At 45.2% G+C, this 24,110-nt stretch overlaps 1 protein-coding gene across 4 annotated transcripts in view; it reads right to left on the reverse strand.

Annotated features, from left to right (window-relative positions):
• LOC136789464 (transcription factor RFX3-like) overlaps positions 1-24,110 on the reverse strand; it is a 232,222-nt gene that overhangs the window by 20,408 nt on the left and 187,704 nt on the right. For all 4 annotated transcript variants that reach the window (XM_066989527.1, XM_066989526.1, XM_066989524.1 and 1 more), the window contains 5 exons: positions 23,597-23,709; positions 22,684-22,799; positions 21,703-21,857; positions 2,042-2,139; positions 1,644-1,793 (listed from right to left, as the gene is read on the reverse strand). In XM_066989527.1, coding sequence (XP_066845628.1) covers positions 1,644-1,793; positions 2,042-2,139; positions 21,703-21,857; positions 22,684-22,799; positions 23,597-23,709 — 632 coding nt within the window. The remainder of the gene's footprint in view (positions 1-1,643; positions 1,794-2,041; positions 2,140-21,702; positions 21,858-22,683; positions 22,800-23,596; positions 23,710-24,110) is intronic.

The raw sequence follows: 24,110 nt of genomic DNA on the forward strand, positions 1-24,110 counted from the left end.
TTACAAAATCAAGCTGCTATTGATTTTTTGCTTCTAACACAAGGGCATGGTTGTGAAGAATTTGAAGGTATGCGTTGCATAAATCTTTCTGATAATCCTCAGACGGTTTACCGACAAATTAAGCAACTCAAGGAACTAACAGGGAAGTTAAAAACAAGCTCGTTAGGACTTGATATGTGGCTAAGCGACCTAGGTATCGTGGGTTGGTTAAGGGAATTAGTCAAGATGGCAATCGTAATTCTGCTTGTGATTTTCACTCTGTTCCTTATTGTACCTTGCTTATTTCAATGTCTGTTCTTTGATAGAAAAATCTATAAAAAGCGTTTGGTTGGCTGAAAATAAAAAAGGGGGAATTGAGGGGAAGGAATTTGCAAGTAGCCTTGCGCTGTTTGACACGTCCCTGAACTAAAGATAATGAGGAAGTAAGTGGTAAAAACAAAAACTTGAGCAAGGTTGAGATAAATAACTTGGCTGCAGTGTTAAAGATGAGCTTTGCGCAGTGGCCAGTTGCTGGCTGGCTTGAGGTGCGTGTCTGAGGGTCTCTGACCAATTGTATGATAGATTCAGGCGCGTGAACAGCGTTTGGGACTATGGGGAAAGTATATGTAGTGGAGAAAAATTGTAATAAACGTCTCCTGTTCAAGAGCCATTGGGAGTCCGTGTCTTTCATCCCTTCATCCCACCAAAGCTCTGTCTGGGAAGCTGCGTCAGTTGTGGTGAGTGCAGAGCTTAGAGAGGCCGTGTGCTGGGTGGATACCATCACTCCCTGATGGAGCTGGCAAAGCTCCCGCACAAACTGCCATGCAAACTGTGGTGCCACACCACACCGTGGCTGACACACCACACCTTGATTGCCGCACTCCTGGTCACTCATGCTCCCTAGGGGTTGCCTTTGTACTTGTGGGGGGGTGGGGGTGGGGTGGCCACCGCTGCTCCTGGCCCTGCCCAAGCCTCGCCAGCTGCTCTTGTGAGGGCTGCCAGCTCCTGGCAGCTCTCTCCATTCCCATGGCTCTCTCCACTCCCTGGGGTTTCCTCGATGCAGGAACCCCACTGCATGGAGGAAGAAAGAGGTAAAAGGGAAACCTTTTTTTAAACCTAATGAAAAATAATAAGTTCATCTTTTACAGATTACTGGAAACTAGTACTAACCAGTTACTTAGGAAAGGTGGGAAATTTAAACACAAAGAATTGAAGAAAGTATATTAATGACATCGCCTTTGAAATAAAAATTAATTTAATGAAACAATCTCTACTAGAAATAGTGCTGCTCAATTAATATTTTTTTATGGAAGATCAGAAGCTATGCTATTGTCCAAGTTTTCATATTTATGCATCATTCATGATGTCCATTCTAAGAGCACATATACTCTATACTTTCATTTGCACCAAATGAAAATTGGCAGAATGTATGGTCTGAAAGCTAAGAAGTCTTCAGAGACAATGGAAACAGATAATGGCTCTGAGCTTCTATTTAAGGCTAAAGTGTAAGTTGGTAAGTTTCAACTGAATCACTGCATATACAAAAATCAGGAAAATGTTCTCACTTTGCTTTATTGATGGAATAATAAGAAACAGAAAAAACAAAAAAAAAATTGGGGGAAATACATTTTTTAAAAAGTCTGTTGTTTAAAGCCAGAGTTTACCTGGACATTGGCAAAATCAACACGGTTGAGATCACTGAGCATCTGGTTGATCTGAGAAGTGTTCTGAAGCACAGCCCGAGCTGCCTGAGCCAGGTGATTAAGAGATGTGTATCTTCGCAGAGTCTGGGCAAAGGCACTTACAGTGGCAACCTATGAAAAAAATCCATTTATCTCAGATCAGCTCTCAGATGTTGCAATTCACATATAATACAATGAATACAGTTTTTCCTATTCTTTTTTTTTTATGCGAAAGAAAATGATTTCAAATCCTGTGTTTTATGTTTGAAATTCAACTTAAATGACACTTAGCATAGAAGTTAAAATGTTGCTACTTTTAGATTTTAAATGACAGTGTACATTTGCATAAAGTAATGAAAAGTGCAGTAAGCTTTGTTTACCTTGGTTTCTATCATTCTCTGTGGAATATTGTTCATGGCACTGGAAAGCCAACCTTCAAGGCTTTTTGCAAAATTGCGAATGGCTTGGGTCAAGGCACCTAAACATTAAAGAACAAAAATACAGTGAAAAAGGTAGCAAGTTAACTCTCTTGAAACTGCTTGTATCCTCAGTATTTAAATATTCCATACTGAGATCTGCTGCATTTATTGGCTCAGAGACTTATCCAATCTAGGTTTGGATCCCTCCCAATACAAAGAAGGATGTTGATAAACTGGAGCAAGTTCAGCAGAGGGCCATCGACATGATCAGGTAGCTGGAGCACACCCCCTATGAGGAGAGGCTGAGAGAACTAGGCTTGTTCAGCCTGAGCGTGAGAAAGTTTTGTGGAGCCTAATAGCAGCCTTTCAATACCTACAAGGTCATCAAGAAGATGAAATAAGACTCTTCACAACGATACATGGCAGGAGGGGTGATACACACCAGGCATAAATTGAAACAAGAGAGGTACTGACTTGAAAGAAGAATTTTTTTCATGGTGAGGACAGTTAAGCAGTGCAACAGGTTGTCCAGAGAGTTTTGTGTAGTCTCTGTCCCTGGACATTTACAAGACCCAAATGGATAAAGTTCTGAGCAATCTGGTCTGAATTCAGCATTGACCATCTTTGAGCAGAAGGTTGGACTGGAGACCTCCTGAGGTCCCTTCCAACCTGAATTATTATTTAGGTTTTGATTTAACAAGCACAATTGACCATTTCAACTAAGACCCTTTCAAGAAATCTATAACTATTAGTGAAAATTGTTTTGGGCATTCCTACAGATATATTGGCAATTGCAACAATTGTTTCCTATCCACTGAAAACTTCTATCATGAATTTTCACCCTTCAATTTTGCCTAAATGCTTTTTCTTTCAAAGAGCAAAACCAGGTAGGAAACAGCAATTACTGAAATACTGCTGTTTCCTTAAGTAAGCACGAAGTACCCTGAACCATTGCCATTATGCTGTTTACCTCAGTTTTGAAGAACAAAATGCAATGTGCCGTGTTCAAAGACAGTATCAATAATCAATATATAAGAACGTGTTTAGCTAAAAGAAAGTAGGATTGTTCTTACTGCTGTGAAATCTTGGTGGAGAATGAATGTTGCTACAATAATGAAGAAGAAAAAACAAGACAAGGGAAATCACATATTATCTTTAAGTGATTTTTCACTGTATCTAAGAAGAAATAGTCCAAGTAAAGAGACTAAGGAGACTAAGGAGTAAAGAGACTAAGGAGCATCAGGGTGTGTGAGCAGGAGACTGACTGGTGGAGTAACTCCCTGGTGTGCCAGAGGGAAGGGCGCTGGGGGGATGCCCCCCAGAGTGAGGTGGAGCCCCTGCCCCGTTGCTATTGGGCAGAGGGAGGGGATCAAAAAGACGAGGAGGTTTAGAAGCAAGTCCCAGTTCAGGGTCGCAGGCAACCACCCTCCCTACCTACCTCGCTTCCCCAGGTGCCCCTCTGTAATAGGTTTGAGGCCCTGGATCTCGAAGGAGAGGTAGGTGAGGATGTGGTGGAAGGCCCGCCTATGAGGTCACATCAGAAGAGGCAGTCGACACCACGCCTCGAGACTGCCTCCGAAAAGAAAGAAGGGTAATTGTAGTAGAGAGGAACAGAGGGCCCAGGCGGAGGATTTCAGGTACAGTCTTACCAGTGATAAACAAAGGGGAAGGATCACTCCCCCCCCCTTTTTTTTTTTTTCCTGGAAGGACCAGTGGGTGGAAAGAAGAATGTATGGTGGCAGACACACAAATCTAAAAAAGAGACAAACTTCATTTTTCTGTCCAGCAGGACCCCCAGGTCCTTCTCTGCAAAGTTGCTTTATAGACAGTTAGCCTCCCAGCCTGTAGTGTTGCATGGGGTTATTTCATTGCAACTGCAAGACTTGGCATTTATCATTGTTAAACTTCATGAGGATCCCATCAGCTCATTTCTCCATCCTTTCCAGGTCCGTCTAACCTCCAGCATACTGAGCACTCTCCGCCAATAAGGTGTCATCTGCAAACTTCCTGAGAGTGCACTCTGATCCACCATCCAGGTCAATGATGAAGACCTTAAACAATACTGGTCCCAGTACTAATCCCTGAAGGACCCCATTAGTTACTGGAACCCAGCTGGACTTTGCAACACTGATCACAGAATTGTTTAGGTTGGAAGGGACCTCTTGAGATCATCTACTCCAACCCCTCTGCTCAAATCAGGGTCACCTAGAATAGGTTGCTCAGGGCCTCCATTAAGAAAGAAAAGATGGGTTATTGTCATAGGTGACAGCCTTCTGAGGGGAACAGACGGCCCAATGTGCCAACCAAACTCACCTCTTATAGAAGTTTGCTGCCTCTCTGGTGCCCGTGTTAAAAGTGTTACAAGAAAACTTCCTAGCCTGGTACAGCCCTCGGATTATTATCCATTATTGTTTTTTCATGTAGGCAGCAATGAAGTTGAGACAAGAAGTCCAAGGGCCATCAAAAGAGACTTCAGGGCCTGGGGATGATCGTTTAAGGGATCAGGAGCACAGGTAGTGTTTTCTTCTATCCTTCTAGTTGCAGGGAACGATACTAGAAGAAACATGCAGACCCACCTTATCAAAACCTGTCTCCAAGGCTGGTGTCACAGGCAGAATTTGTTTTTTTTTTTTGATCATGGGATGGTCTACACGACACCAGACCTGCTGGCATGTGATGGGATGCACCTTTCTCAAAAAGGGAAAAGGATTTTTACTCAAGAGTTAGCAGGGCTGATTGAAAGAGCTTTACACTAGAGTTGAAGGGTATAATGGATAAAAACAGGCTCGCTGGTGATAAGCTACGGGATGGCATGCCAGAATTTGAGGAACTGCATGCTAGCAAGATCCTTTAGTCTGCTCCACAAGGTGCTGGGTATGCTGAAGCACATTTGAAATGTCTCTACACTAATGCACACAGCATGAGGAACAAGCAAGAGGAGCTAGAAGCCTTGGCTCAGTCCCAGAGCTATGACATCATTGGCATAAGAGAAACCTGGTGGGAAGAGTCCTGTGACTGGTATGTTACGATGGATGGTTATAGGCTCTTCAGAAAGGATAGGCAGAACAGATGAGGCAGGGGGGTGGCACTGTATGTAATGCAGGGGCGGGACTATACAGAGCTTACAGTTGGCGATGATGAGGATGAGAGCCTCTAGGTAAGGATTAAAAACAAGCAAATAAAGTGGATGTTGCTGTGGGAGTATACTATAGACCACCTGGACAGGATGATGACACTGATGAATTATTCATTAAGGAACTGAGAACTACTTCTAGATCAGCTGCCCTTGTCCTTATGGGGGACTTCAATCTGCCAGATGTCAACTGGGAATATACTTGATACCAACAGGTCCAGGAGATTCCTAAAACACGTTGATGATAACTTCTTGGTACTGGTACTGAACGAGCCGACTAGGAAAGGAGCCCTCCTAGACTTGTTGCTTGTAAACAGGGAGGGTCTCGTGGGTGAAGTGGTGATTGGTGGCTGTCTTGGCCATAGTAAGCATGAAGAGGTCGAGTTGAAAATCTTTAGTCATAGGAGGAAAACTGCACCAAAACTTCAACCCTGGATATGGGGAGAGCAGACTTCACAGCGCTCGGGGAACTAGTTAGTAAGGTCCCCTGGGAAACTGCTTTTGAAGACATCGAGCTCCATCAGTACTGGTCAGTCTTTAAGCACTGCCTCCTAAAAGCACAGGAACAGGCAATTCCAAAATGTCGGAAGTCAAGCAGGTGGGGCAGAAGGTCATCTTGGCTGAGCAGGGATCTTCTTCTAGAACTTAGGTGGAAAAAGAAAGCGTATGGCCACCGGAAGTGAGGTCAGGCAACATGGGAGAACTACAGACATGCTGTTTGCCATTGTAGGGAGAAAATTTGTGTGGCCGAAGCTCAATTAGAGTTGAAGCTAGCCAGTGCTGTGGGGAGAATAATTTTTTTTTAAATACTGTTAACAGGAAAAGGAGGACCAGAGAAAACATCGTTCCGTTACTTGATGAGGATGGTCGCCTCACAAATAGGGACGTAGGCAAAGCAGAGACATTTAATGCCTTCTTCGTCTCTGTCTTCAATGCTGATGATGGGCCCTGGGACCCCAGTTACCCTGAGTTGGAGGACCGTGACTATGGGAACGATAAAATCCCAGCCAACCCTGAACCTGTGCGGGATTTACTGCTCCAGCTGGATGTATACAAGTCTCTGGGGCCCAATGGGATTCATCCCAGGGTACTCAAAGAGCTGTCTGATGTCATCGCAAAACCTCTCTCAATTATTTTTCAACAGTCTTGGGAATCTGGAGAGGCCCCAGTTGAATGGAAGCTGGCAAACGTTGTTCTGATTTTCAAGAAGGGCAAGAAAGAAGACCCTGGTAATTACAGGCCTGTCAGTCTCACTTCCGTACCTGGAAAATTATGGAGAAGATTATTCTGGGAGTTACTGAAAAAACAGGGCAACCCTGGCTATGCATACAAACTGGGGGATGAAAGGCTGGAGAACAGCCCCATAGAAAGAGATCTGGGGTTTCTGATTGATGGTGAGTTGAATATGAGTCAACAGTGTGCCCTGGCAGCCAAAAGGGCCAACCATATCCTGGGGTGCATCAAGCACAGCCTTGCTAGCCAGTTGAGAGAAGTGATTGTCCCATCCTACTCTGTGCTGGTGCGGCCTCACCTTGAGTACTGCATACAGTTTTGGGCGCCACAATATAAGAAGGACATAAAACCATTAGAGAGTGTCCAAAGGAGTTCTATGAAGATGGTGCAGAGTCTAGAGGGCAAGACGTATGAGGAGAGGCTGAGGTCACTTAGATTGTTCAGCCTGGAGAAGAGGAGACTGAGGGGAAAACTCATGGTGGTCTACAGCTTCTTCACAAGGGGGAGCGGAGGGGCAGGTGCTGATCTCTTCTCTCTGGTGACCAGGGATAGGACCTGAGGAAACGGCTTGAAGCTGTGTCAGGGCTGGTTGTATATTAGGAAAAGGTTCTTCACTGAGAGGGTAGTCGGGCATTGGAACAGGCTCCCCAGGGAAGTGGTCATGGCACTGAGCCTGCCAGAGTTCAAGAAGTGTTTGGATAATGCTCTCGGACATACTGTCTGATATTTGGGTGGTCCTTTGGGGACCCAGGGGTTGGACTCAATGATCCTTTTGGGTCCCTTCCAACTCGAGATATTCTATCATTCTATGATTATTCGCATCCTCCCTTCAGGTATTTATACACATTGATAAGATCCTCCCTGAGCCTTCTCTTCTCTAGGCTGAACAGTCCCAACTCTCTCAGACTCCCCTCATAGGATAGGTGCTCCAGTCCCTTAATCATCGTCATTAATCATCTTTGCTGGAGTCTTTCTGGTATGTCCATGCCTCTCTTGCACTGAGGAGCCCAGAACTGGATACAGGACTCCAGGTGTGGGCACACCAGCACTAAGTAGAGGGGAAGGATCACCTCCTGTGACTTGCTGGCAATACTTTGCCTAATGCAGCGCAGGATACCATTAGCCTTTTTAGTGTCAAGGGCACATTGCTGGTTCACATTCAACTTGGTGTCCAACAGGACTCCCTGGGCCTTTTCTTCCGAGCTGCCTTCCAGCTGGGTGACCCCCAGCGTGTACTGGTGCATGGGGTCATTCCTCCCCAGGTGCAGGACTTGGCACTTCTTGTCGAAGTGCATGAGTTCCTGTCAGCCCATTTCTCCAGCCTGTCCAGGTCCCTCTGGATGGCAGCATGATCCTCAGCCACTCTCATAGTGTTGTGTTGTCTGCAAAAATGCTGATGGTGCACTCTGTCCAATCGTCCAGATCATTAATGAAGAAGTTGAAACAGGATTGGACCCGGTGTGTACTCCTGGCCCTGGACTGGCCTCCAAATAGACTTCGTGTCACTCCGTGCTACTGTGACCTCCTCTTTGAGGATGGAGGACTGCTTAGGAAGCAGTATCCACCTGACCAAGTAGAGCAAAAGCATCTTTGCCAACAGGCTGGCCAACCTGGTAAGAACTTTATAATAGGAATGATGGGGGAGGGATGGCCATCAGTCAAGTGAGGAAGTCACAGAATGGGTAGGAAAGCAAAGAATGTTAGGTAAACAGGAGAGAACTCATAATCAACAAAATGAGGCTAAAAGGGGCCCACTTCCAGCATATGCACATAAGGAAATGTCAGGATAACAGCATTATGGAAAAGCTTTCATGCCCTTTTGGGGAAATAAGTACGAGTGGGTGCCTCTTTGAAGTGCCTATATAATAAAACTTGCAGCATGGGGTAAAACAGGAGGAATTAGAGGTCTGCGAGCAGTTGCAAGGCTATGATCTCAGAGATCAAAAATATTGTGCAGCACTGGAGTGTTGCAATGGATCGATTTAGGAAGCCTCTTTAGGAAGGACAAGCCAGGAAGACTCTTTGTGAGAGAGGAACTGGAAAGCATGGACCTTCTCCTCAGGACGGATGATGAGCAAGATGAGAGCTTAGGGGTTAGGGTTAGACAGCAGACGAATGTGGGTTATCTTGTGCGTGTCTGATACAGACTGCCTGATCAGAAAGAAGTCGATGAGTCCTTCTTCAGGTATCTGCAATAAGCCATGTGTTCGCAGCCTCTGGTTCTCAGGGGAGACTCGAACCACCCCAATATCCGCCAAAAGTCAAAGTACAGGGAATACTGTAAATAATGGGTTAAATATATACAGTTCGTTAAGGAAAATATCTTTTTTTTTTCTTTTTTTTTCTAGAAAAATACTATGTAAAACATATAATGTGATCTTTTTCACATTATCATATAACAGGATGACCTGTTTTAAAAATAAATATGGAAAGAAGCACCTCAGTGGCAACTTGATTTCAGAAAAAAAAAGTCTTGAGCAATGAAGAAAGAGGAACTATAGCTATAAATGAAGAGGAGTTCTAAATTCTAAAGAAATAGTATTCCCTCTTTTTAGCTAAACTATGTTGTTAGAGGACAGTAAAGTATAGAGTGATCATGAAATTCTGATGAATTCTGAAAACCTTTTGGTACTTTTTCCAATTATCCAGAAAAAAAAAAAAAGAGGCCTGCCTATGATGGGGGATTTCTACAAAGTAATGCTTGCAAATATTTTCCTGAGTTGCTTCTTAAAACATAGCTCTCTGACATATGGTCTGATTTTTGGGTGGTCCTATGCAGACCCAGGATTTGGACTCGGTGATCCTGGTGGGTCCTTTCCAACTCAGGATATTCTCTGATTCTGGGTTTCATCTTGATATTAGAAAGGAATTTTTAACAGTGAGAACAATTAATCACTGAAACAGTCTCCCCAGGGATGTGGTAAATTCTCCATCACTGAAGTTTGTCAAGATGCAACTGGACAGTGTGATAGATCATAGAATCATAGAATAGATCATAGAATCATAGAATCATAGAATGGTCTGGGTTGGAAGGGACCTTAAAGATCATCTAATTCCACCCCCCCGCCGTGGGCAGGGACACCTCCCGCTAGACCAGGTTGCTCAAAGCCCCATCCAACCTGGCCTTGAACACTTCCAGGGATGTGGCATCCACAACTTCTCAGGGCAACCTCTTCCAGTGCCTCACCACCCTCACAGTAAAGAATTTCATCGTAGAATCATACAATATCCCGAGTTGGAAGGGACTCACAAGGATCATCGAGTCCAACTCCTGGGTCCCCAAAGGACCACCCAAAAAATCAGACCATGGGTCTGAGAGCATTGTCCAAACGCTTCTTGAACTCTGGCAGGCTCGGTGCCATGACCACTTCACTGGGGAGCCTGTTCCAGTGCCCAACCACCCTCTTGGTGAAAAACCTTTTCCCCGCATCCAGCCTGAACCACCCCTGTCACAGCTTCAAGCCATTTCCTCAGGTCCTATCTCTGGTCACCAGTGAGAAGAGATCAGTGCCTGCCCTTCCGCTCCCCCTTGTGAGGAAGCTGTAGACCACCATGAGTTTTCCCCTCAGTCTCCTCTTCTCCAGGCTGAACAAACCAAGTGACTTCAGCCGCTCCTCATACATCTTCCCCTCCAGACCCTTGATCATTTTGTAGCCCTCCTTTGGACATTCTCTAACAGTTTTATATCTTTGCTATACTGTGGCGCCCAAAACTGCACACAGTACACAAGATGAGGCCACACCTGTGCAGAGCAGAGTGGGACAATCACTTCCCTTGACCAGCTAAGCCATTACTTCTTGTCCTATCTCTACAGTCCCTGATAAATATGATCTCATCTAGGATCCCTTTTCCCACAAAAAGGTTAGCACTGATGACCTTTGAGGTCCCTTCCAACCTGGACTGCTTTATAATTCTTTGCAATGCTGTTTAACTGCATCATACATTTCACTAATAATTTTTCCTGATAAACAGACCCAATTCCGAGACCATCTAAGGAACCGGAAGGTTCTCAAGTCCATGGGACCTGATGTGATGCATCCAGAGATCCTAAGGGAACTGGCGGATGTAGTTGCTAAGCCACTGTCGATCATATTTGAGAAGTTGTGGCAGTCCACTGACTAGGAGAGGGGAAACATAACCCCCACTTTTAAAAAGGGAGAAAAGGAAGACCTGTGGAACTACAGGCTGGTCAGTCTCACCTCTGTGCCTGGCAAGGTCATGGAACAGATCCTCCTGGAAACAATGCTAAGGCACATAGATTCATAGAATCATTAAGGTTGGAAAAGACCTCCAAGATCATCTGGTCCAACCATCCCCCTACCACCAATATCACCCACTAAACCATGTCCCTAAGCACCAAGTCCAGCCTTTCCTTAAACACCCCCACGGATGGTGACTCCACCACCTTCCTGGGCAACCCATTCCAATGCCTGACTACTCTTCCTCAGAAGAAATTTCTCCTCATTTCCAATATGAACCTCCCTTGGTGCAACCTGAGGCCATTCCCTCTTGTCCTATCACTAGTGTCCTGGTTCCAGTTAGGACAGAGTTAAGTAGCTCATAGTAGCTGGTAGGGTGCTATGTTTTGGATTAGGATGAGAAGAGCGCTGATAACATGCTGATGTTTTAATTGTTGCAGAGCAGTGTTTACACCAGGCCAAGGACTTTTCAGCTTCTCGCTCTGTCCTGCCAGCGAGCAGGCTGGGGGTGCAGCAGGAGCTGGGAGGGGACAGACCCAGGACAGCTGACCCAAACTGGCCAAAGGGGTATTCCATACCATCTGACGTCATGCTAAACAATATATAGGGGTGGCTGGCCGGGGTGGGGGGGCCGGCTGCTCTGGAATAGGCTGGGCATCGGTCAGCGGGTGGTGAGCAATTGCATTGTGCATCACTTGTTTTCTTACACATTGTTAATACTATTATCATTATCACTATTATTATTATTATTGTTATTATTATATTCCTGTCTTAATAAACTGTCTTTATCTCAACTCACCGGCTTCACTTTCCCGTTTCTCTCCCCCATCCCAGAGAGGGAGGGGGGAGGGTGAGCGAACGGCTGTGTGGTGTTTAGCTGCCAGCCGGGTTAAACCACAACAGTCCTTTTGGCGCCCAACGTGGGGCACGAAGGGTTGAGATATCGACAAATCTGACCAGAGTGTGTTAAACTAAAATTGGTATAAGTATTGGACCTGCTTAATAGTTGCTAGTCACGATGTTGATTGCCTTAATCTCCAGTCTGCTGTACCTGTATTCCAAATTGAGTTTTATGGTGCGTTACTTTCTGTATGTGCTCCCTGTTGCACTGTTTATCCTTTCCGGGCCCTGGTTTAAGATTGTTATGGTACTGTGCAGTGTAACAATGGCTTATGAAATGATGAAATATCTGGTCACGACTTTAACCTGGTATTTGTACTCAGCACTGACGTCGACTCTATACTTTGGAAACCATATCTCGGAAACTATTAGCAATTACACCTATTGCCTGTTTTCGTTAGGGAGCCAATCTGTGAAGGGGACAGGGGAAGACATGTTTCCCTACCTGTTCACTCTCCCTTTCTCCTTCACCACCACCCTCTTATCCCCCGAGCTAGTTACGGTGGTTCTCCGAGATGTTGAATATCCTTGGGATACTCAGACCAGCCTGCTCTTGTTGTTATGTCTCCTGAATGCGCTTCAGGTTTTGTTGAGGGTTAAACAACTACTTAGGAATCTCATCCGGAGATCTGTCTTGAGGCGGGATAGTTGGGAGTGGCAGGGAGTGTGGGAGGATATGGGCAGGTTTCTAGAGCAGTGGTCACCTCCAGTGTTTTGGACATTCACCCCTGAACAACTGCAAAATCCTAAAAAGCTGGCAGAATGCTTGAAAAAAAGGTGTCATGACTCTGGCAGTTCCAAAGTGACACAAATCACTGTAGCGTGCTGGGGTCTGGCTTGTGCCTATCGAGCTGCAATTGATGCTACTATCAACCTAGCGACAGCTCCTGCAGCCGCTCCAGCTCCTGCAGCCGCTCCAGCTCCAGCTCCTGCAGCCGCTCCAGTTCCAGTTCCTGCAGCCGCTCCAGCTCCTGCAGCCGCTCCAGCTCCTGCAGCCGCTCCCGCTCCTGCAGCCGTTCCAGCTCCAGCTCCTGCAGCCGCTCCAGTTCCAGCACCTGCAGCCGCTCCAGCTCCTGCAGCCGCTCCAGCTCCTGCAGCCGCTCCCGCTCCTGCAGCCGTTCCAGCTCCAGCTCCTGCAGCCGCTCCAGTTCCAGCTCCTGCAGCCGCTCCAGCTCCTGCAGCTGCTCCAGCTCCTGCAGCCGCTCCAGTTCCAGCCCCTGCAGCCGCTCCAGCTCCAGCTCCAGCTCCTGCAGCTGCTCCAGCCCCTGCAGCTGCTCCAGCTCCAGCTCCTGCAGCCGCTCCAGCTCCAGCTCCTGCAGCTACTCCAGTTCCAGCTCCTGCAGCCGCTCCAGCTCCTGCAGCCGCTCCAGCTCCAGGTCCCGCAGCCGCTCCAGCTCCTGCAGCCGCTCCAGCCCCTGCAGCCGCTCCAGCTCCAGCTCCCGCAGCCACTCCAGCCCCTGCAGCAGCTCCAGCTCCTGCAGCTGCTCCCACTCCTGTGTCTGGGTCAGAGAAACGAGCTGTAGCAGTGCAAGTTGACCCCGCAGAGGGTATTCCAACCCCTGTGGCAGACCCTGTGTCTGGGTTAGAGAAACGAGCTGTAGCAGTGCAAGTTGACCCCGCAGAGGGTATTCCAACCCTTTGGCAGACCCTGTGTCTGGGTCAGAGAAACGAGCTGTAGCAGTGCAAGTTGACCCCGCAGAGGGTATTCCAACCCCTGTGGCAGACCCTGTGTCTGGATTAGAGAAACGAGCTGTAGCAGTGCAAGTTGCCCCTGTAGACAAGGTGAAGAAATGGTATAGAGGCTCAGGTCGTTTACAACGCAGACAGTCTTCTGCTAAGTCTGGGCATAGTGAAGACAAGGCTGGGCCATCAAAGGTGCAGGAGGATGAAGATGAGGATGAGGATGTCGAAAAATCAACAGTAACTACCCGGACTCTACACCAGCCATCAAAGGTGCAAGAAACTGAAGATGAGGATGAGGGTGTCGAAAAATCAACAGTAACTACCCAGACTCTATACCAGCGTGAGCTACGAGATGTGCGAAAAGATTTTGGTCGCTGTATAGGTGAGTAGCTTGTCACCTGGCTGCTCCGGTGCTGGGACACTGGAGCCAATTATGTGGAATTAGAGGGCAAGGAAGCCAGGCGGCTGGGATCCCTTGCTAGGGACGCGTGCATTGACAAAGCAATTGGAGATGGAGCACGATCTCGCAGCCTCTGGAGGCGTCTCCTGTCAGCTGTGCAGGAAAGGTATCCCTTCAAGGAAGAACTTGTATGTCTACCAGGCAAATGGACCACCATGGAGAAGGGAATTCAGTACCTGAGGGAATTGGCCGTACGGGAAGTAATTTATAAGGACCTAGACGACGCACAAACATCCGCAGATCCAGATGCAGTCCAGTGTATACCACCTATGTGGCGGAAGTTTGTACGGAGTGCACCATCATCATATGCCAGCTCATTGGCAATAATAGCCTGGAAAGCGGAGGAGAATCCCCCAGTGAATGAAGTGGCTCAGGTGGACCTGGACTGGCAACATAAAGGTGAATTATTTATAGCCCGATGGGCCCATGACACCTCAGGCCATCAAGGTAGAGATGCAACCTACAGATGGGCTCGTGATCGAGGGGTGGACCTGACCATGGACACTATAGCACAGGTTATTCATGACTGTGAAACATGTGCTGCAATCAAGCAAGCCAAACGGTCAAAACCTCTTTGGTATGGAGGACGATGGCTGAAATATAAATATGGAGAGGCCTGGCAGATTGATTACATCACACTCCCTCAAACCCGCAACGGCAAGCGCCACGTACTTACAATGGTGGAAGCAACCACCGGATGGCTGGAAACATATCCGGTGCCCCATGCCACCGCCCGGAACACTATCCTGGGCCTTGAAAAGCAAGTCCTATGGCGACATGGCACCCCAGAGAGAATTGAGTCAGACAACGGGACTCATTTCCGAAACAACCTTATAGACACTTGGGCCAAAGAACATGGTATTGAGTGGGTGTATCACATCCCCTATCATGCACCAGCCTCTGGAAAAGTTGAACGATACAATGGACTGTTGAAGACTACACTGAAAGCAATGGCTGCTGGGACATTCAAAAATTGGGATACACATTTGGCAAAGGCCACCTGGTTAGTCAATACCAGGGGATCTGCCAACCGAGCTGGACCTGCCCAATCAAACCTGTTACGCACTGTAGAAGGGGATAAAGTTCCTGTAGTGCACGTAAGAAACATGCTGGGTAAAACAGTCTGGGCTACTCCTGCCTCAGGAAAAGGCAAACCCATTCGTGGAATTGCTTTTGCTCAGGGACCTGGATGCACTTGGTGGGTAATGCAAAAGAATGGGGAAGTCCGGTGTGGACCTCAAGGGGATTTGATACTGGGTGAGAATAGCCCATGAGTTGAATTGTAGTATGTTAATTATTATATAATACTGTATGTCATCACTACCATGATTGCTATATATCATAGATGAAAATGGTGATTAATTAGAATGTATTGGACAGAGTGTAACCTGAGCATGACATAAATGGTATGGAATAAGGGGTGGATATCTGTCCTGGTTCCAGTTAGGACAGAGTTAAGTAGCTCATAGTAGCTGGTAGGGTGCTATGTTTTGGATTAGGATTAGAAGAGCGCTGATAACATGCTGATGTTTTAATTGTTGCAGAGCAGTGTTTACACCAGGCCAAGGACTTTTCGGCTTCTCGCTCTGTCCTGCCAGAGAGCAGGCTGGGGGTGCAGCAGGAGCTGGGAGGGGACAGACCCAGGACAGCTGACCCAAACTGGCCAAAGGGGTATTCCATACCATCTGACGTCATGCTAAGCAATATATAGGGGTGGCTGGCCGGGGTGGGGGGGCCGGCTGCTCGGGAATAGGCTGGGCATCGGTCAGCGGGTGGTGAGCAATTGCATTGTGCATCACTTGTTTTCTTACACATTATTATTGTTAATACTATTATCATTATCACTATTATTATTATTATTGTTATTATTATATTCCTGTCTTAATAAACTGTCTTTATCTCAACTCACCGGCTTCACTTTCCCGTTTTTCTCCCCCATCCCAGAGAGGGAGGGGGGAGGGTGAGCGAACGGCTGTGTGGTGTTTAGCTGCCAGCCGGGTTAAACCACAACAACTAGTTATCTGCGAGAAGAGGCCGACCCCCAGCTCCCCACAACTTTCTTTCAGGTAGTTGTAGAGAGCGATAACGTCTCCCCTGAGCCTCCTCTTCTCCAGTATAAACAACCCTAGCTCCCTGTACTGGGTCGGGCTGGGATGTTAACTTTCCGTGCAGCAGCCCATACAGTGCTGTGCTCTGCACTCGTAGCTAGAACAGCAATGGTATCACACCAGTGTTGTGTCTGCTGCTGAGCAGTGCTGGCACAGCATCAGGACTCTCCCTAATTCCCCTAGGGGTGGGGAAAGATGTGAGAAAAGAAACATCACCAGGGCAGCTGACCTAAACCAACCAAAGGGATATTCCATACCATACGATGTCACACTCAGCAATAAAAGGTGGAAAAAGGAGGAAGAGGGGAGGGGTGGGCTCTCGTTGTGAAAACGTCTGTCCTCCTCCCGAACACCGGCTACGTGCGTTGAGACCCTGCTTCAAGGACATGGTCAAGCATCGCTCATTTGTGGGAAGTAGAGAGTAATTTCTTTCCTCTGCACTTCCACATAGCCTTTGCTTGTTTCACTTAGTTTTCCCTTTCCCCCTCCCTTTTCCCCTTTCCTTTTTCCCCTTTAGTTAAATTGTTAATTGTTTAGTTAAATTGTTTAGTTAATAATAATCTTTCCTTAATAATTATTTTTTTCCCTTTAATTAAATCATCCTTATCTCAACTCATGAGTTGTTCTTTCCTTTACTTCTTCCCCTCCTCATCTAAGGAGGGGGAGTGAGAGAGCGGTTGTGGTGTTCAGCTGCCCAGCACGGTAAAACCACCACGGTCCTTTTTGGCGCCCAACGTGGGGCTCGAAGGGTTGAGATAACAGTAGAATTGATTAAAACGCTTCAAGGAGGTGGTCAAGCATCGCTCATTTGTGGGAAGTAGAGAGTAATTTCTTTCCTCTGCACTTCCACATAGCCTTTGCTTGTTTCGCTTAGTTTTCCCTTTCCCCCTCCCTTTTCCCCTTTCCTTTTTCCCCTTTAGTTAAATTGTTAATTGTTAATTGTTTAGTTAAATTGTTTAGTTAAATTGTTTAATTAATAATACTCTTTCCTTAATAATTATTTTTTTCCCTTTAATTAAATCATCCTTGTCTCAACCCGTGAGTTGTTCTTTCCTTTACTTCTTCCCCTCCTCATCTAAGGAGGGGGAATGAGAGAGCGGTTGTTTTTGACGGATTGGACCATTCGGTGGGTAAGGAATTGGCTGGATGGTCAACGACTCAGTGTCCAGGTGGAGATCAGTTGGAGGGAAGGGATGCCATCCAGAGGGACCTGGACAGGCTTGAGAGGTGGGCCTGTGCGAACCTCATGAAGTTCAACAAGGCCAAGTGCAAGGTACTGCATCTGGGCCGGGGCAATCCCAAGCACAAATACAGGCTGGGCAGAGAATGGACTGAAAGCAGCCCTGAAGAGAAGGACCTGGGGGTGTTGGTGGATGAGAAGCTCAACATGAGCCGGCAGTGTGTGCTTGCAGCCCAGAAAGCCAATTGTATCCTGGGCTGCATCAAAAGAAGTGTGGCCAGCAGGTCGAGGGAGGTGATTCTCCCCCTCTACTCTGCTCTCGTAAGACCCCACCTGGAGTACCGTGTCCAGCTCTGGGGCCCCCAATATAAGAAGTACGTGGACCTGTTAAAATGAGTCCAGAGGAGGGCCACGAAGATGACCAAGGGGCTGGAGCACCTCTCCTATGAAGACAGGCTGAAGGAGTTGGGGTTGTTCAGCCTGGAGAAGAGAAGGCTCCGGGGAGACCTTATAGCGACATTCCTGTACCCAAGGGGAGGCCTACAGGAAAGCTGGGGAGGGACTCTTTGTCAGGGAGTGGAGCGATAGGACAAGGGGGAATGGCTCTAAACTAAAAAAGGGTAGATTTAGATTAGACATTAGGAAGAAGTTCTTTACTCTGAGGGTGGTGAGGCACTGGAAGAGGTTGCCCAGAGAGGTTGTGGATGCCCCATCCCTGGAAGAGTTCAAGGCCAGGTTGGATGGGGCTTTGTGCAACCTGGTCTAGTGGGAGTTTCCCTGCCCAGGGCGGGGTGTGTGTGGGGGAGGGGGGGCTGGAATTAGATGATCTTTAAGGTCCCTTCCGACCCAAATCATTTTGTGATTCTATGATTCATAATTTTTCATAACTGCATTACTATTACTTCTACTTATATTCTAATATACCTCTTGGAGTACATTTGCTTTTTCTTTTTTTTTCTTAAGCACCTCCCCTCAAAACCCCCAACAACAACAACAACAACAAAAAAACTGATTCAGCAAAATATTTAAGCATTGGGCTCTTAAAATACATTTAACTGCTTGTCTTTGAGTACTTGCTCAAAGTTCATCCCTACTAAATTAAGAATTGGCTGATATGATTTTGCTGAATTAGGACTTTTATACACATCTCTCTCTATAACTTGAATCTTTATTACAGAATCACATAATCACAGAAGGGTTGAGGTTTGAAGGGACCTCTGGAGATCATCTCGTTCAACCCCCCTGTTCAAGCAGGGCCACCTAGGGCAGCTTGCCCAGGACCATGTCTAGGCGGCTTTTGAAGATCTTCAAGGAGGGAGACTCCACAACTTCTCTGGGCAACCTGTTCCGGTCATCCTCACAGTAAAGAAGTGTTTCCTAATGTTCAGACAGAACCTCCTTTGTTTCAGTTTGTGCTTATTGCTTCTTGATATTTCACTGGACAAAAGAGCCTGGTTCTGTCTTTATACCCTGAGATATTTTTTACGTATGAGACTTCTCCCGAGCCTTCTTTTCTCTGTGCTACACAGTCCCAACTCCCTCAGCCAACTAGACTTCATGCCACTGACCACCACCCTCTGGGCCTGGCAGTTCAGCCAGTTTTCAGTCCACCTCACTGTCTGCTCATCCAGCCCATACTTTTAACAGCTTCTCTATGAGGATCTACTGGAAGACAGAAGTCATTCTTTATAGAAAGCAATTATGTAATTTCTTTACTGTTTTTAGTGAAATGAGATACATATTTAATTTTGATGCTTGGATATAGTTAAGCCTTCTAGGAGGCTTAGTCTAGTTAACTTTCTAAGCTTTGCTTAAAAATTTTAAAAGCTAGATAGAGTTTATATGACTTTTACTTTGCTATTTTTAACCAGTTAGTGGCACAAAGCATATGTTATGTTATTTTGATTCTAATCATGTTATGATATTTCGATTCTAATCACTAAATTCAGTGACCTGCAAGGGTGAGGTCTTCTACATTTTAATTTCTACTGCAAACATAAATAATCTAGAAGGTTTTAGTGTTGATACACAAGCAAGAGTCTGCAGTTATTACTTTTTTCTGCAAACTTACATATAAGCAATAAACGTAGATGTTTTATTTACTGTGCATCTTTTCTGTAGTTATTTCAGTCTTCATCATGTGGTAACACTAGCCTTTATTTCCTTGCTTGATAATACCTTCTACAAAGTAATGCTTGCAAATATTTTCCTGAGTTGCTTCTTACAACATTGCTAGCGGAGGCAGCCAACAGATGCAGCACTTTGCTCAGCAGGTTACACAGAAGGGGGCCAGAAACTTTGCAGAGAATTGCATCCATGTCCTAAGCAATGCTGTTAATGCATTGCAGGGCACCACCTCCAGCTGTTGGAGCAACTATCCCTACAATATCAGAGGCCTCAATCCAGACCAAACTCCCAAGGGAGGATGCAGCTCTCAGGGTACAAGGAGTGCCTGGGGTCTCTCACTGAGGCTGGGGCAGAGGGAGACAGTCTCCTTCCCTGCAGAAGGTGTGCAGCAGTACAGGATCTGTGCTGCCGAGGAGGTGCGGGAGGAGGTCAGCAGATTGTGTAGTGCCAGAGGTGATAAGAAAGAGATTGAACGGTTCATCTCCAAGACCCCGCAGCCTGAACCCCCAGCTGTATTGAAGGAGGATTGGGTGGTCTGTGCTTATTGAGTTAGAATCATAGAATCATTAAGGGGACTAACTACTATTAACTACTCTTTCTGAGAAGAAATTTCTCCTAATTTCCAACCTAAAGGGTTGGAAATGGCGAAGACTGGAAGCTTGTGACTTCTGACAACAGGAAGAAGGCTCCCGCTCCACCTGCATATCTCCAACTAAAGAACAGGTTTGGCACCTTCAGAGCAGATGAGGGTCTGGGAACTCTGTCCAGTGAAGCATCCAAGCTAACTAAGCCTGAGCCATGCAGCAGTACCAGAAGGAAGTGGCAAGTGATAACAACGGGAAACTCTGTGCTGTAGGGGATGGGGGACCACATGTGCTGACCTGACCTGCTGTGTTGAGAGGTTTACTATTTTCTGGGGGCTTGGATCTGGGATGTTGTAGAGATATTGCAGAGGTTTGTCCGCCCCTCGGACTATTACCCCTTATGAATCGTCACCGACAATACTGCCAGGGGAGACCTGGAGTCATAGCCAGTGTGACTACATGCACCTGGAGGCAATGGAACAAGGTCATGGGGGGCTCAGGCAATATCCTCCTTGATCCTTCCAGTGAGAAGGAAGGGTTTGAGGAGGAATGGGAGGATCCTGTGGGTCAACAGTTGGTTGCCCAGCTGGTGATGACAATAGGGATTTGTTTTTTATGACCGTGGGGATGTCTCTTTAAGAATCAAAGACTGCTAAAGAGATGGGATCCACCTGACCAAGTGGGGCAAAAGCATCTTTACCAGCAGGCTGGCCAACCTGGTGAGGAGAGCTTTAAACTAGAAATGACAAGGAAGGCCCACAATCAAATGAGGAAGTGGTGGAATGGGTTGACAAGGAACGGGTGCAGGGTGTTATGGAAAAGAGAGAGCTTGTAATCAGAAAAACAGGGCTGAAGGGGAGACACTCTGCTGGATGCAATTCTTACAAACAAGGAAGAACTGTGGTTGGAGCATCCTGGAAGGTTGTGAGCAGCCTGGGCTGCATTGACCGTGAGATGGTGGAGCTGAGAATCCTGAGAGGAGGGAGCAATGCAAATGGAGGATCACAACTCTAAATTTCAGGAGAGCAGACTTTGGCCTGTGCAGGGACCTGTTTGGAAGAATCCCACGGGGGAGAGTCCTGGAGAGCAGAGGAGGGTCCAGGGATATTCAAGAATCACCTCCTCCATGCTCAAGAATGGGCCATCCCAGTGAGCAGGAAATCGAGCAAAGGTGGCAGGAAGCCTGTGTGGATGAACAAGGAGCTCCTGACTAAACTCAAACATAAAAAGGAAGCATATGGGAGCCGGAAAAAGGGGCAAGCGACCCAGGAGGAATACAGAGACACTGTCTGAGAGTACAGAGATGGGGTTAGGAAAACCAAAGCCCACCTGGAGTTGAAACTGGCGAGGGATATGAAGGGCAACATTAAGAGCTTCTACGGGTACATCAGCAGCAAAATGAAGACCAGGGAAAATGTGGGCCTGCTGCTGAATGGAGCAGGGATCCTGAAGACCAAGGACATGGGAAAGGATGAGGTACTGAATGCCTTCTTCACCTCAGTCTTTACTGGTAAGGACTGCTTTCAGGAACCCCAGGACCCTGAGGCCAGAGGGAAAGTCTGGTCTGGGAAAGTTTTTTTATATGTAATGCTAAGGTCTACTGAAGTCAGTGGAAAGACTGTCTGACATTAGTGGACTCAGACTCAGGACCATAGTGCATTCTCATCTGTCAGGTAGACTAGTGCCAGTGTGTAAAGGAACCCATTTTTATCTTAAAATTAATAAAAACTTAGACTTTGCAGTGACAAAAGCATCTTTCATAGGGAAATATATTCCAAAAACTTCTGGAGAGTTCCCTAAATGCAGTGAAATATCCAGTCTCCTTTTCTTTAAATACAGTGCTTACATCAACTCCAGTACACCTTCCTACTCAACAGAATTAAGGAAAGATGACACATGCTACATTTATATCCTTCGAAATCATTCCCAAAAGTTTCACGTGATGCACAAAACCACCACCACATAAAACAAACCAAACCAAAATTCTTATGAGGTGTTATCTGTGTTTAACTTACTAGGAATAGGTCTAAGGACATCAGGAATGAGAATCTCCACCAAAGCCTGGTACATCACATGGTCACAATTACAAATCCATTTCAGAATAGACTCATTTTTGCACAGAGCAATCAGTTTTCCTTTTGGAAGTCGACTTTCTATTTCAGTCAGGTTGCTGGCGTGAATAAAAGTAACAAATTAATAAGTGAAAATGCATTTACATACAGATAAGTACAATGGACTTTGCTTATTTAATAAAAACTTTATAAAAGTCTCAGTTACATCCAATTGAACCTCTTTACCTTGTTCATATGAAACTGGGGAAAAATGGCCTCCAAAGTTCAGCTCCAGCCCATAAATTATGCAGAGGTAGCATAAAAATGGTCCTTGGAATTTAAAAGAACGGGACAGTATACTGTGTAAAGATACTTTGATTATAGTCATCCAAACAAAGGAAAAAATGGAAGATGTATACAGTCATTTCAAGGCTTTGATTTGACACCTGCTGTTATATTATGATGATAGAGTAAAGAGAGACATTTACTGGCCTTGGTTAGTAAATCATGAGATCTGGAAACATGAATAAAACAACTAGTTTTGGAAGAGTCAGGAAGCTAAGTGAGGTTTGTCTTGCTGACATCATTTAGAATAGAATAGAATAGTTTAGTTTCTTCTGATCAGGGGTATTTTTACTGTCAACGATGGCCTCATGTCTTTGTTCTTTTCCTTATCTTACTAACATCTACTTTTTCCTGTCCATTATTTTTTTTTGGGGGGGGGGGGGGGGGCGGCGGCGGTGGCGGCGGCGGTGGCGGTGGTTTCAGTGTTCCAACCCCCCCCAGCCAACACTTGCTGAAATGTATCCTCTAACATCATCCACGTTTCCATCATCATGTTCTCCTAAAGTACCCTCTATTAAACAGGGCTGTTTATTAAATTATAAATAATAGTAAACAATATAATAATAAATTATTATTTATTTAAGAGAGACATATACTGACCTTGCTTCAATAATACCAGTGCCATCAGCTGGAGCAGAAGGAGAATAGCGCCAGAAAGTTTGCCACAATTTTTCTATCAGGCTAAACTGAAGATTCACAACAACATCCACTATTGCCTAAAACAATATAAAACAAGTGCAGATAGTCTTCTGCCATTTTTCTCCTCCAGCTCCTTCCAGTGGTATAGCTCTCCCCTCCCCTTAGTCATTTTTCAGAAAAAGTGATAAAAAATTAGATTTATAAATAAACAATGTATTTTAATAGCTTTTTAGCGATGAATTTTACTAGTGTGCACAGACTCAGATCAGTCCAAGTGAAAATAGAAAGAATTCTCCAGAAAAGAGCTTAAGGAAACATATCAGGTGACTTCACCTAAACAGAACTTTTAACACTATTAAAAACACGTAGGAAAATTGCTATTTCATTAATTTTTTTACTTCATTAAATTTTTTCAGGCACCTTCAACAATAATTTTAAGACATTATTTAATATGAAATGTTAACAACCTTAAACAACTTGTTTCTTTAAAACTTGAAGAAAATAGCGAGCTTGTTTTTAACATAAATGCTAGAAACAATAATTTAATCTGATTTCAACCCCTATAAACAAAAGCAAAGCTCTGCATATATCTAAAGTGTAATTTATCTAAAAATCTCCAAATATATGCATTATTATATTCCAGTCTCAGTATTCTATTACACATTTTTTTCTTTCCTGGTAAAGAGAAATTTCAGAGAAATCGTTTTTCCAATTTCATTTTTAATGAAATAAGCAAACTATTTGGTTAGCACATCAGATATCAATAGCCTGCCTGTAGTATGTTTTGTGTCAGTCATCCAGTTGTACTGATTCTCACTAGAAGACATGAATTTTCAATGAAGAATGATTTATGTGAATGCCTTTTTTCCCTTACCTCACAGTGCTCTCGATAAAGACTTTGCAATGATTTTATGTCTTCAAGAGCAGTACCATCTGGTAGAGAAGATATTTCAACTTCTCCAAACTCTGGAAGTATTCGAGATGTATCTGTTTCCATGACAACATAACAGAAGAAAACCATTGTGAATGGTGCCAACTACAGCTCAATTAGAAAAGATTTAAGAATGATGTAAATATATAAAGTCTAGAAGGACATAATGCCCAAAGAGGAATGTCTTTCATATTTAATATATTTTAATGTTGCAAAAAAAAATTGTTAACAAACCAGCTAGCTATTTTTTTTTAAACAAAAGGAGATATTAAGTTATTCTTGGCAGGTAGCAGATTAAAATGATTTCACACATATATTGTATCTGTATATAAAAAAAAAGCTAAGATATCAAAGAATATGACAGGATAAAGCAGAATATAAGAGGTTAATACTATTAAATGTTTTTTTGTTTTTATCAGTTGAATAGTTTTTGTATTGTCATGAATGTAAGGGTTTC

Source organism: Anser cygnoides, unplaced genomic scaffold (genome assembly GCF_040182565.1).
Source record: "Anser cygnoides isolate HZ-2024a breed goose unplaced genomic scaffold, Taihu_goose_T2T_genome scaffold_46_1, whole genome shotgun sequence".
NCBI classification, from domain to species: Eukaryota; Metazoa; Chordata; class Aves; order Anseriformes; family Anatidae; genus Anser; species Anser cygnoides.